Source organism: Chiloscyllium punctatum, chromosome 17 (assembly GCF_047496795.1).
Source record: "Chiloscyllium punctatum isolate Juve2018m chromosome 17, sChiPun1.3, whole genome shotgun sequence".
In the NCBI taxonomy this organism is placed as follows: Eukaryota; Metazoa; Chordata; class Chondrichthyes; order Orectolobiformes; family Hemiscylliidae; genus Chiloscyllium; species Chiloscyllium punctatum.
In genome coordinates, this window is record NC_092755.1 from 80513129 (window position 1) to 80525728 (window position 12600).

General features: G+C 44.7%; 1 protein-coding gene across 2 annotated transcripts in view; it reads left to right on the forward strand.

Moving 5' to 3' along the window:
• The window catches only part of mmp17a (matrix metallopeptidase 17a), a 126718-nt gene that overhangs the window by 97490 nt on the left and 16628 nt on the right, over positions 1 to 12600 (forward strand). For both annotated transcript variants that reach the window (XM_072587684.1, XM_072587683.1), the window contains exon 8: positions 10582 to 10734. In XM_072587684.1, the coding sequence (XP_072443785.1) occupies positions 10582 to 10734 (153 nt within the window). The remainder of the gene's footprint in view (positions 1 to 10581; positions 10735 to 12600) is intronic.

A 12600-nucleotide genomic window follows, 5' to 3' on the forward strand; every position in this document is an offset into this window, starting at 1 on the left:
AATGAACTGTCACAAGGCGAGTAAATAATGAGAACTGGAGAAAACTGGGCTCGTCGGAAGGGACTTTGTGGAGTTTGAGCCAATATTCAACAGGCAGAAAAATGTAACTTTATTCTCATTTCCAAATACACTCATGGCAAGGGATTCAGAGGAAATGAGTTAGAACTGGCAAAAATAACTTATGAACACTTAAGTTACACAAAGAATGAATCAGCACGTAGCAGCAAAAATGTTGAAACAATTACTGGAACAGTCAGTGGCAATGGTGGAGAGGGAGACACTTATTTTTGCCTGAACTTAGCGTTGCTGTCTCACAGTGTGATATCTCATTGTGTCTGAGCTCGTTACCAACCTATTGAATCACGTCATTTGCAGTTGGAACATAGTGATGCCTTATTCACAAATGTCCAGGGCAAGACCTGCATCCAACACTGCATTCTGTTAGTTCTCAGGTATAATTTACTCTTTACAAACCTATGAACGCAGGCAGCTGCCTCCAATTTCCTTGTCTATTTATGTGAATGTTTACAGTGGTGGAGTGGACTGTGTGACAATGAGGTATTCAAATTGCAGTCCTATACAATTACCAGCACCAGGCTGGAAATGCAGATTGACCTGAAGGATACACTAGAACTGGGCAGTCAGTCAGTCTGTTTCCTGCTAAGGCAGCTGAAGGATTATTTGTGCGTAAGACTGAAATAAAATGAATCTTGGCTCCATTCAACCATGCAGCCTCCAGAAAGAAATTATAAATGTGATGCATGTCTCGCTCATTTAATTTTTTAATTTTCCACCTTCGTCAATTCATAGCATCCAAGAAGAAAGACCAGTCAGTCCATTGTGCTGGTACTGGCTCTCTATAACAACCATCCAATTCCTCATACACCAGGATTGTTTTCCTTTTCAAATGATTATAAAATTCCTTTCAGAACGCTCCTGTTTATGTCACTCTGACTGGCAGAATGTTCCAGATCACAACAATTCGTTGCCGAGAAACCTGTTTCCTCTTTTATCTAACCTATCCCAGGTTACTGAGGGAAGCGAGAGAGGAAATAGCTGGGGCCTGAACAGATATCTTTGCAGCATCCTTGAAAATGGGAGAGGTCCCAGAGGACTGGAGAATTGATAATGTCCCCTTGTTTAAGAAGGATAGCAGGGATAATCCAGGTAATTACAGACTTGTGAGCCTGAGATCAGTGGTAGGGAAGCTACTGGAGAAGATATTGAGGGACAGGATCTATTCCCATTTGAAAGAAAATGGGCTTATCAGTGAAAGGTAGTATGATTTTGTGGAGGGAAGGTCATGTCTTAGAAATCTAATAGAATTCTTTGAAGAGGTGACAAAGTTATTGATGAGGGAAGGGCTGTAGATGTCATATACATGGACATCAGCAAGGCTTTTGATAAAGTTCCCCATGGTAGGCTGTTGAAGAAGATGAAGTTGCATGGGGTCCAGGGTGTTCTAGCTAGATAGATGGAGAACTGGCTGGGCAGCAGGAGACAGAGAGAAGTAGTGGAAGGGAGCTTCTCAAAATGGAGACCTGTGATCAGTGGTGTCCCACAGGGATCTGTGCTGGGACCACTGTTGGTTGTAATATACGTAAATGATCTGGAGGAAGGTATAGGTGGTCTGATTAGCAAGTTTGCAGATGACACTAAGAATGATGGAGTAGCAGATAGTGAAGAGGACTGTCAGAGAATACAACAGAATAGCAATAGATTTGAAAGTTGGGTAGAGAAATGGAGTTCAATCTGGACAAATGCGAGGTGATGCATTTTTCAAGAGTAACCTATACAGTAAATGGAGAGGTCCTGAGGAAAATTTATGTACAGAGAGATCTGGACATTCAGATCCATTGTTCCCTGAAGGTGGCAATGCCGGTCGATAGAGTGGTCAAGAAGGCATACAGCATGCCTTCCTTCATCGGATGGGGTATTGAGTACAAGAGTTGGCAGGTCATGTTACAGTTGTATAAGACTTTGGTTTGGCCACATTTCGAATACTGCGTACTGTTCTGGTCGCCACATTACCTAAAGCATGTGGATGCTTTGGAGAGGGTGCAGAGGAGGTTCACCAGGATGTTGCCTGGTATGGAGGGCGCTAGCTATGAAGAGAGGTTGATTAGGTTAGGATTATATTCATTAGAAAGAAGGAGGTTGAGGGGGGACCTGGTTGAGGCCTACAAAATCATGAGTGGTATAGACAGGGTGGATAGCAAGAAACTGTTTCTCGGAGTGGGGGACTCAATTACTAGGGGTCATGAGTTCAAGGTAATAGGGGAAAAGTTTAGGGGAGATATATGGAGAAAGTTCTTTATGAAGAGGGTGGTGGGTGCCTGGAACGTATTGCCAGTGGAAGTGGTAGAGGTGGGCACGATAGCATCATTTAAGATGTATCTAGACAGATAGATGAATGGGCAGGGAGCAGAGGGATACAGACCCTTAGAAAATAGGTGACAAGTTTAGATAGAGGATCTGGATCGGCGCAGGCTTGGAGGGCTGAAGGGCCTGTTCCTATACTGTAATTTTCTTTGTTCTTCTCATTGGCCCTTTCACTAATTGGATTCAATTTGCACCTTCCATTTGAGTTAACATTTCGGATCCAGTGACCCATACATCCAGGCCTCTCTACATTGGGGAGACAAAGTGTAGACTGGGTGATAAAATAATTCCACAGAGACTGGAATTTCCCTTCACCCAGTCACCCTTTATTTATACATGAATGGTTCTTTACTTTAATACTGCCTCATTCAGAGTCAGCTATCAGAGAGTCAGCATCTCTGACCCTCCTGTTTATATCTGTCAGCCAGGACTCCCTGTTTGGACCAGGTGAACAGCCCAAATCAGGGAACTCATAGTCTAGGAGGTCCTACTGGCTGGCCTTGTTACAGTCACTACAGGTGGCCACTGTGCAGAACAGAAGAAAGTGAGGACTGTAGATGCTGGAGATCAGAGCTGAAAATGTGTTGCTGGAAAAGCGCAGCAGGTCAGGCAGCATCCAAGGAGCAGGAGAATCGACGTTTCGGGCATCAGCCCTTCTTCAGGAAACAGGAGAATTGACGTTTGGATGCCCGAAACGTCGATTCTCCTGTTCCTTGGATGCTGCCTGACCTGCTGCGCTTTTCCAGCAACACATTTTCAGCTCTGTGCAGAACATCTACACTCTGTCCACAAAAATGACGCTGAGCTTCCAATCATCTGCCACTTTAACAGCCCACCTCTGTTCCCTGGCCAGCATCTCTGTCTCAGGCTTGCTGCAGTGTTCCAGTGAAGCTCAGCACAAGCTGGAAGAACAACTCATTTTCCACTTGAGGACCCTGCAGCCCACTGGACTCAATACTGAGTTCAAAAATCTTTGGGCCTGGGCACCTTCTCCCATGCCCTTACCCCAACCCCCACACACCAGGCCCTGTCATCACGTGAGCTACTATTGCACACAGCCCATCGTCAGTCAGTAATCATCCTGACAAACAGCTATTTGTCCTCACAGACTGACCTTTACCCTTTCCTTTGTCTGTACAGCTATTGTTCTCTCTCTCTGGGCTCCATGTCCACCCTCTCCCCACCCCATCCTCAGCATATACACCAACCTTTTCTGAGCTATAATCAGTTCTGAAGAAGGGTCACTGGACCCAAAATGTTAACTTCAATTTTAGATTACTTTACAGTGTGGAAACAGGCCCTTCGGCCCAACAAGTCCACACCGACCTGCCGAAGCGCAACCCACCCATACCCCTTACCTAACACTATGGACAATTTAGCATGGCCAATTCACCTGACCTGCACACCTTTGGACTGTGGGAGGAAACCAGAGCGTGCAAACGCCACACAGTCAGTCGCCTGAGGTGGGAATTGAACCCGGGTCTCTGGTGCTGTGAGGCAGCAGTGCTAACCATTGTGCCACCGTGCCGCCCATCTCTCCCCGGATGCTCCCAGACCTGTTGAGTTTCTCCAGTAATTTGTGTTTTTGTGTCGAATTTCCAATGCCATCAGTTCTTTGTTTTCTTTTCCTTCATTTGTTGACCCTCCTGCCTCTGAGCAGTGTATCTCATTGTTTGCCCCATTAAAATTCTTTGAGAGCTTGAACACCCTTAAACAACCTGAGCCCACTGCCCAGAACCAGGCCATGGAGCCCAATTGCTCCAAGCTGGTGTTTCTGTTACGTCTCATCTTCTCACTCCCCCTCCATCTCACTCCAACGTCATCGCTTTCTGTCTCTTTCTCCCTTCGAGTGTTAATCTAACTTTCACTAAAATACATTTGTATCATTCATCTTAACCACTGTCTGTGGCAGTGAGTTCTCCATTCTCTTCATGTTGGTAATTAAGCACTTCCCCGGCTTCACTTTCACTACTCTAAGAAGAATAATCACAGTTTTCTATATGTATGATGGATGTCTTGACCTGGTACGGCTGAAATTCTGTGAATGGTTTTCATCCCCTTATCCAAGGAAAGATCGTAGTATCCCTCCAGTGTGGAACCAGGCCATTTAGCCCATTGGGTCCAACCTGGCCCTCCTAAGAGCATCCCACCCTCCTCTGTAACCCTGCATTTCCCATGTCTAATCCACATCCCTGGACACTATGTGTAATTTAGCTTGGCCAATCCACCCTAACCTGCACATCTTTGCATCGTGGTAGGAAACCGGAGCACCTGGAGGAAACCCATGCAGTGACAGGGACAATGTGCAAACTCCACATAGACAGTAGCCCGAGGGTGGAATCGAACTGGGTCCCTGGTGCTGTGAGGCAGCAGTGCTGACCACTGAGTCACCGTGCCACCCTTTCCCAGGCTTAATTACACACAAGGATACAATGAGTAACTACTGATCGTGAGATTCCTTAAGTTGTCCTGACAATATGATAATATGATGTATAAGCATGAGCTGTTTCACTTCAAAATATCCTCCCAGAACATCCTTTGTACTTGGAAGCGTTGAAGATATTCCAATCTGCAGATCAGAAAGGTGCTTATCATTCCCCTGTGCAGTTTCCATTCTGCAAGTCTCTTATGATTTATTACTGTGCAGCATTGACACCAAACTCAGCAAGCTTTCCCAGTTTGGAATTTCAGCCCATGTACTTGCACTGGAGGCAGTCTAGAGAAGGTTCATTAGCTTGTTCCTGAGGATGCAGGGACTGCCTCACGAGGAGAGGTTGAGTATGTTGGGCCTGTACTCATTGGAGTTTTGAAGAATGAGAGGTGACCTTACTGAAGCATATAGATTCTTCGAGGAGTCGACAGAGGGAGATGTGGAGACATTGTTTCCCCATTGTGGGAGGGTCTAGGATCAGAGGGCATCAACTCAGAGTAAGGGATCACCCCATTGAAGACAGAGATGAGGAGGAATTTCCTGTCTCAGAGGGGAGAGAATCTGTGGAATTCTTTACTGCAGACGACTGTTAAGGCTGGGTCATAAAAATTATTCAAGGCAGAGATAGACAGATTTTTAATCAGGAAGGGAAATCAAGGGTTATGGGGAAAAGGCAGGAAAGTGGAGTTGTAGATGATTAAATCAGCCATTGTCTGATTGGATGATGGAGCAGACTTGATGGGTCGAATGGCCTGTTTAGTTCTCACATCCAATAGTATTATCCTGCTTGCTATTTTACTTGGCTGTCATTTGCTCTTGGTCTTACCACTGACAATACATCCACCTCAGTGCCCTTCACACCTGTACATGCTTCCTATTTCCCTTCTTCACAACAACTCGCATTTGAATGGCATCCTTTAACGTTGATTATCAAACAGAATTTAACACTGAGATTGGTCAATGAGCTAGGCTTTAGTGAGCGTTCTAAAGGTGATGAGAGAGGTGGAGAACTGAAGAGGTTTTGGAGAGATTCCAGACCTTAGAACCAGGCAGCTGGAGTCACGGCTGCCATTAAAATGTGGGAATCACAAAAGGCCAGAAATCTTGAACACCCAAAGCTATCGCTATTTATTTTGGTCTTCATTTATGTTTTACACACATAAGATTATATGTGTTAATTTTGCACATAGCTTGCTCTCTTCCTCACTGTTTTCTCTGACTTTATATAAAATGTCCAGCATTGAAACAGGCCATTTGGCCCATTGGGTCTATGCAACATTGTTGATTTGTACAAGTGTTCTCCCACCCAACCCCATCTCACTCTCTCCTCATGGTAAGGAATCATTGGTGTAAATAGTCTAGATATCTTGAAGGGGTAGCTGGATGAACATATTACACACATATATACCTCTGCTTTTCACTTTGCTCTCATCAGGACACATACAAGAATGTCAAAGGGGACGTCAATTCATTGCTCAGTCCTTTGAGTATAGGAGTAGGGAAGTCAGGTTGAGGTTGTATAGGACATTGGTGAGGCCTCTTCTGGAATACTATGTCCAGTTCTGATCGCCCAATTATAGGAAGGACATGGATGTAAGTTTGCTCGCTGAGCTGGAGGGTTTGTTTTCAGACATTTTGTCACCATACTAGGTAACATCTTCAGTGAACCTCCGGATGAAGCACTGGTGGTGTAGCCCCCTTTCTATTTATATGTTTGGGTTTCTTTGGGTTGGTGATGTCATTTCCTATTCTTTTTCTCAGGGAGTGGTAAATGGGATCGAAGTCAATGTGCTTGTTGATAGAGTTCCGGTTGGAATGCCGTGCTTCTAGGAATTCTCATGTGTGTCTCTGTTTGGCTTGTCGAGGATGGATGCGTTGCCCCAATCGAAGTGGTGTCCTTGCTCATCCGTATGTGAGGATACTAGTGAGAGAGGGTCATGTCTTTTTGTGGCGAGTTGATGTTCATGTAGCAAGGATATTATTAAGCTGGAGAGGGTTCAGAAGAGATTTTCCAGGATGTTGCTGGAAATGGAAGGTTTGAGTTATAAAGAAAGGCTGGATAGGCTGGGACTTTTTTTCACTGGAAGATAGGAGGTTAAGAAGGGACCTGATAGAAGTTTATAAAGTAATGAAAGGTATAGATAGAGTTAATAGTAGTTGTCTTTTCCTGAGGATTAGGGATTTCAAGACGAGAGGGCAGATTTTTAAGGTGAGAGGAGAAAGATTTAAAGAAGACATGAGGGACAAATTCTTTACACAGAGGGTGGTTCATGTGTGGAATGAACTTCCTGAGGGGGTAGTGGGTGTGGGTACAATTACAACATTTAAGAGAGATTTGGATAAGTACATGAATAGGGAAAGGTTTTGAGGGAAATGGATCAGGAGCAGACAGTTGAGACTAGTCTAGGTTGGGATTATACACCAGCATGGACTGGTTGGACTGAAGGATCTGTTTCTCTGCTGTCAGACTCTGTGACAAACAGCCTGCTGATAGGTTAGCAAGTGGGTTCTCATTGGTCAAGTGTTGCCATGGCAAATGCACACAGAAACACTTAAAAGCCAATTTTTGTTTAAATTCACAAACGTAAATTAATTCTGATAAGTTGTTTTGAAAGCGGGTCATTGTGTGCAGCAATATTCAAGTTCTGTCCGAGCTGCTATTGAACAGAAGGATGCAGAGATGGAGCTTCGGGGGGTGGGGGGGTGCGGTGGGGGGAAGAGATAAAGCAGGGCTTGTGTGGAATAGGAACACCAACTGGGGCAGCCTCCGAAAACTTGTGATTTGGACTGAACCTGTTGGACTATAACGTGGTGTCATGTGACTTCTGACTTTTTCCATCCTAGTCCAACACTAGCACCTTCACATTAATACAAGTCACAGTTTCCAAACATCAGGGAAACAGCTACACTTGTCAGGAATTAAATAAAACACCTCAGTAGGCTCCTATTTATATGTATTTAAAAACTTGCATTTAGGTAGCACCTTTCCCAACCAATGGGTCTCTATAGTTGATGAGGTGTTTTTGAAGTGTGGGCGTTGTTGTAGTGCAGGCAGCTGGGCAGTCAATTTGCATCAATTTGATGGTTCATATTGGCTCCTGGTTTTCTTGTGTGCATTCTCATATTCTCTCAATTTTTCACACAGATGCCCAGGGCCAGCTCCCAAACCACTGCTGTTCACTTGATTACAAATGGTCTCCTGTGAAATATTGCTGCCTTTTTGCTGCAATTTAAAGGCAATCACATCAGCCTGGAGATGAAACAATATATTATTACTATTATTGAAAGATTTGACAAATGATTGGAATAGGAAGCTATTTAACGGAGCAGGGAGAGATGGTGTAATGAATTGAAGGCAGTAATATTAAACATTAAAATTTCCGGTGGTGCTATCAATGAAGCCATGAAGTGTTTGCCTTCTTGACATGTCTTGTTTGGCACATAGCTCCATCTGCTGGAATAGACAATAACTGCAGCAGTCAAGACAATAATTCAGCTCCATTTTACAAGTATTGTGGAATTATAGAATCCTACAGTACATAAGAGACCCTTTGGCTGATCGAGTCTGTAGTACTAAAACTGTAAAAGTGTGCTTTGTGTAAGTGACCCTCTGACTAAGGGGAAACAGCTGCTCTCTCTCCACCCTGTCCATGCCCCTTATAACCTTATACACCTCTATAAGGCCTCCCCTTCAACCTTCCCGGTTCCCAAGAAAACACCCCGAGCTTATTCAGCCTCCGTTCATCACTGAAATGCTCCATCCCAGGCAACCTCCTGGGGAAACTATTCTGCAACCTCTCCAGTACAACCACATCCTTCTTATCGTGTTGAGAACAGACCTGCACACAGTATTCCAAAGTCCTGTACATCTCCAACACGATCTCCCTGCTCTTATAGTCCATGCCATATCTGATAAAGGAAAGTGTCCCCTTCTCAATCACCCTATTAACCTGCCCTGCCACCATCAGGGATCTGGATTAGTGGTGCTGGAAGAGTACAGCAGTTCAGGCAGCATCGAAGCAGCGATTTCGAAGCTACTTGGGTGCTGCCTGAACTGCTGTGCTCTTCCAGCACCACTAATCCAGAATCTGGTTTCCAGCATCTGCAGTCATTGTTTTTACCATCAGGGATCTGCAGACAGGCACCAACTGATCCCCCTGTTCCTCTGAGCTTCCCAGTGTCCTGTCACTTATTCAGTTCTCTCTTGTCTTGTGGCTGCTTCCAAAGTGATCAGGGTTAAATTCCATCTGTCACTGACCTGCCAATCTGACCAAGCCATTTACATCTTCCTGTAACCTAACAACTTCCTCCTTACTGGCAACCAATCTTTGTATCATCCAGAGTTGATTATCATCACGTCCACATTTTCATATCCATTGTTTATGAATATCACAAACAAAAAGACTCCTCGCACCGATCCCTGTGGTTCTCCATTACACAACAGGCTTCTACCACCACCCGCTGTCTCCTGTCACTAATCTTGGATCCAATTTGCCAAGTTACCCTGGATCCCACCTTCTATATCAAGTTCCCATTTAGGACCTTTTCAAAACCCTTGCTGAAATCCATAGAAACCGCATCACACTAAGGATGACAATTTCAAAACCAGTCGCTTGTTCATGGAAAACTTGAGTATTGATGAACTGAAAAAATATTTCATCTTGCACTCATCAGGACAATTGGTAAAAGTCATAGAGTCATAGAGATGTATAGCACAGAAACAGACACTTTGGTCCAACTCGTCCATTCTGACCAGATATCCTAAATTAATCTAGTCTCATCTTCCAGCACTTGGCCTATATCCCTCCAAACCCTTCCTATTCATATACCCATCCAGATGCCTTTTAAATGCTGTAATTGTACCAGCCTCCACTACTTCCTCTGGCAGCTCATTCCATACACACACCACCCTCTGTGTGAAAAAGTTGCCCCTTAGGTCTCTTTTAAATGTTTCCCCTCTCACCCTAAACCTATGCCCTCTAGTTTTGGATTCCCCCACCCCAGGGAAAACACCTTGTCTATTTACCCTATCCATGCCCCTCATGATTTTATAAACCTCTATAAGGTCACCCCTCAGTCTCCAATGCTCCAGGGAACAGTAACAATACAAAGGCAAGACAATATTTATACTGCATGGGAAAAGTGAGCTGATTTGTTGGCGAGTGGATTCTGATTGTAAGTAATAAGAATTAGCTATTAAATAGTACTGTAATTGTAATAACAATTGAAGGAGTCAACTTGCTTACAAATTAACTCTCTCTTCCCATGCAGTTTAACTGTTGTTTTGCCTTTATATTAGTAACCTTGCAGATTGACCTGATGAGTGCATTTTCTGTTATGATGCAGGCTATGGAGACAATTGATAACAACAACTTACATTTACATAGCCCCCTTCACATAGTAAATGCGAGCCAAGGTTTGAGAGCTTTTGTGTGACAGAATTTAATATTCAATCTAAAAATCAGGTTCTATGCAGAATTTCCAAGGAGGCAGAGGCACAGAGAGGTTGGAGTAAGAGAATTGTAGAGTCAGGCTCTAGTCAGCTGCATTAAAGGCTGCCATTTGTGGAGCATTTAAAACGGGAGATGCTGAAGAGGTCAGAGCTGGAGGAGTGTAGAGATCCTGGAGTGTTGTGGAGGTGAAAGAGGTCAAGGAGAGGGTAGGGAGGGAATTAAGGACAATGTGAAATATTGCACAGTAGATCGGGGTGCAGCACTCTTGTTTTTGAATCTGGTTCCCTCAGTAAACTCTTGTGTTTGCTCCAATAGGGAGGTATTTCTGGCGGCTGACCCGTAACAGACATTTGGTCTCCTTGCAACCAGCAGAGATCCAGCGGTTTTGGCGGGGGTTACCCAGCAACATGGAAGGTGTGGACTCTGTCTATGAGAGAACTGGAGACCATAAAATAGTATTCTTCAAAGGTAAGAAATTAACTTCTTCAGCTGGGGTGTGGCAGGTTCACCCACCTGAATCCACCCCAGTGCACTCTCCAGTCCTTACCTTCTCCACCGTTAGCACCTGGCAGGTGTTTGAATCCTGATGAAGGGCTTTTGCCCAAAATGTCAATTCTCCTGCTCCTCGGATGCTGCCTGACCTGCTGTGCTTTTCCAGCACCACACTCTCGACTCTGATCTCCAGCATCTGCAGTCCTCATTTTCGCCAGAGATGTTTGTATCAGTCTAAATGGGCCATTTCCATTAACTCAACCTCAAACAGCTGGATGCAGTCTCTTAATCTGCTTCTTTCTCACCACCTTGACCCATGGCTCAGTCACAGAAAGAGTTGCAGATTATGATTTCAGAAAAGCTATTATGGTCACATTTATAGAGTCATGGGGGCCTACGTCACAGGAAAAGACTCTTCAGCACATCAAGTCTGTATTGATCAAAAACAATGACCTCCCTATTCTAATCCCATTTCCCAGCACATGGTCTAGAACCCTATATCCCATGGCTTTGTAGGTGTATATCTAAATGCTTCTTCACTGTTCTGCCAGGTACAGTTAGTAAGTTTGCAGATGACACCAAAATTGGAGGTGTAGTGGACAGCGAAGAGGGTTACCTCAGATTACAACAGGATCTTGACCAGATGGGCCAATGGGCTGAGAAGTGGCAGGTGGAGTTTAGCTCAGATGAATGCAAGGTGCTGCATTTTTGGAAAGCAAATCTTTGCAGGATTTATACACTTTCTGGTAAGGTCCTAGGGAGTGTTGCTGAACAAAGAGACCTTGGAGTGCAGGTTCATAGTTCCTTGAAAGTGGAGTCGCAGGTAGATATGATAGTGAAGAAGGCGTTTGGTATGCTTTCCTTTATTGGTCAGAGTATTGAGTACAAGAGTTGGGAGGTCATGTTGCGGCTGTACAGGACATTGGTTAGGACATTATTGGAATATTGTGTGCAATTCTGGTCTCCTTCCTATCAGAAAGATGTTGTGAAACTTGAAAGGGTTCAGAAAAGATTTCCAAGGATGTTGCCAGGGTTGGAGGATTTGAGCTATAGGGAGAGGCTGAACAGGCTGGAGCTGTTTTCCCTGGAGTGTCAGAGGCTGACACCTTATAGAGGTTTACAAATTTATGAGGGGCATGGATAGGGTAAATAGGCAATGTCTTTTCCCTGGGGTCAGGGAGTCCAGAACTAGAGGGTATAGGTTTAGAGTGAGAGGGGAAAGATATAAAAGGGATCTAAGGGGCAACTTTTTCACGCAGAGGGTGGTACGTGTATGGAATAAACTGCCAGAGGATGTGGTAGAGGCTGGTACAATTGCAACATTTAAGAGGCATTTGGATGGGTGTATGAATAGGAAGGGTTTGGAGGGATATGGGCCGGGTGCTGGTACGTGGGACTAGATTGGGTTGGGATACCTGGTCAGCATGGACGAGTTTGATCGAAGGGTCTGTTTCCATGCTGTGCATCTCTATGACTCTATGACTCTCCCACCCTTACTGGTAGAGAGTTCCAGACTTCCAAAACCCTCTGGATTGAAGCATTTCTTTTCTCACATCTCCTCCAAGCCTCTTGGTCTGAACCTTCAATCTCCACCCCCTGCTCGCTGATCCCTCCACCAAGGGGAAAGGATTCTTCCTGTCTACCCTGTCCATGCCCCTCATCATGTCCGCCATCTCAATCATGTCCCCCTCAGTCCCCTCTGCTCTAAGGACAACAGCCCCAGTCTGTCCAATCTCTCTCCATCACTGAGACTCTCCAGGCCAGGCAGCATCCTGGTAAATCTCCCTCTCCCAGTGCTATCATATCCTCCCTATAATGTGAATTCCAGAACTGCACACAGTA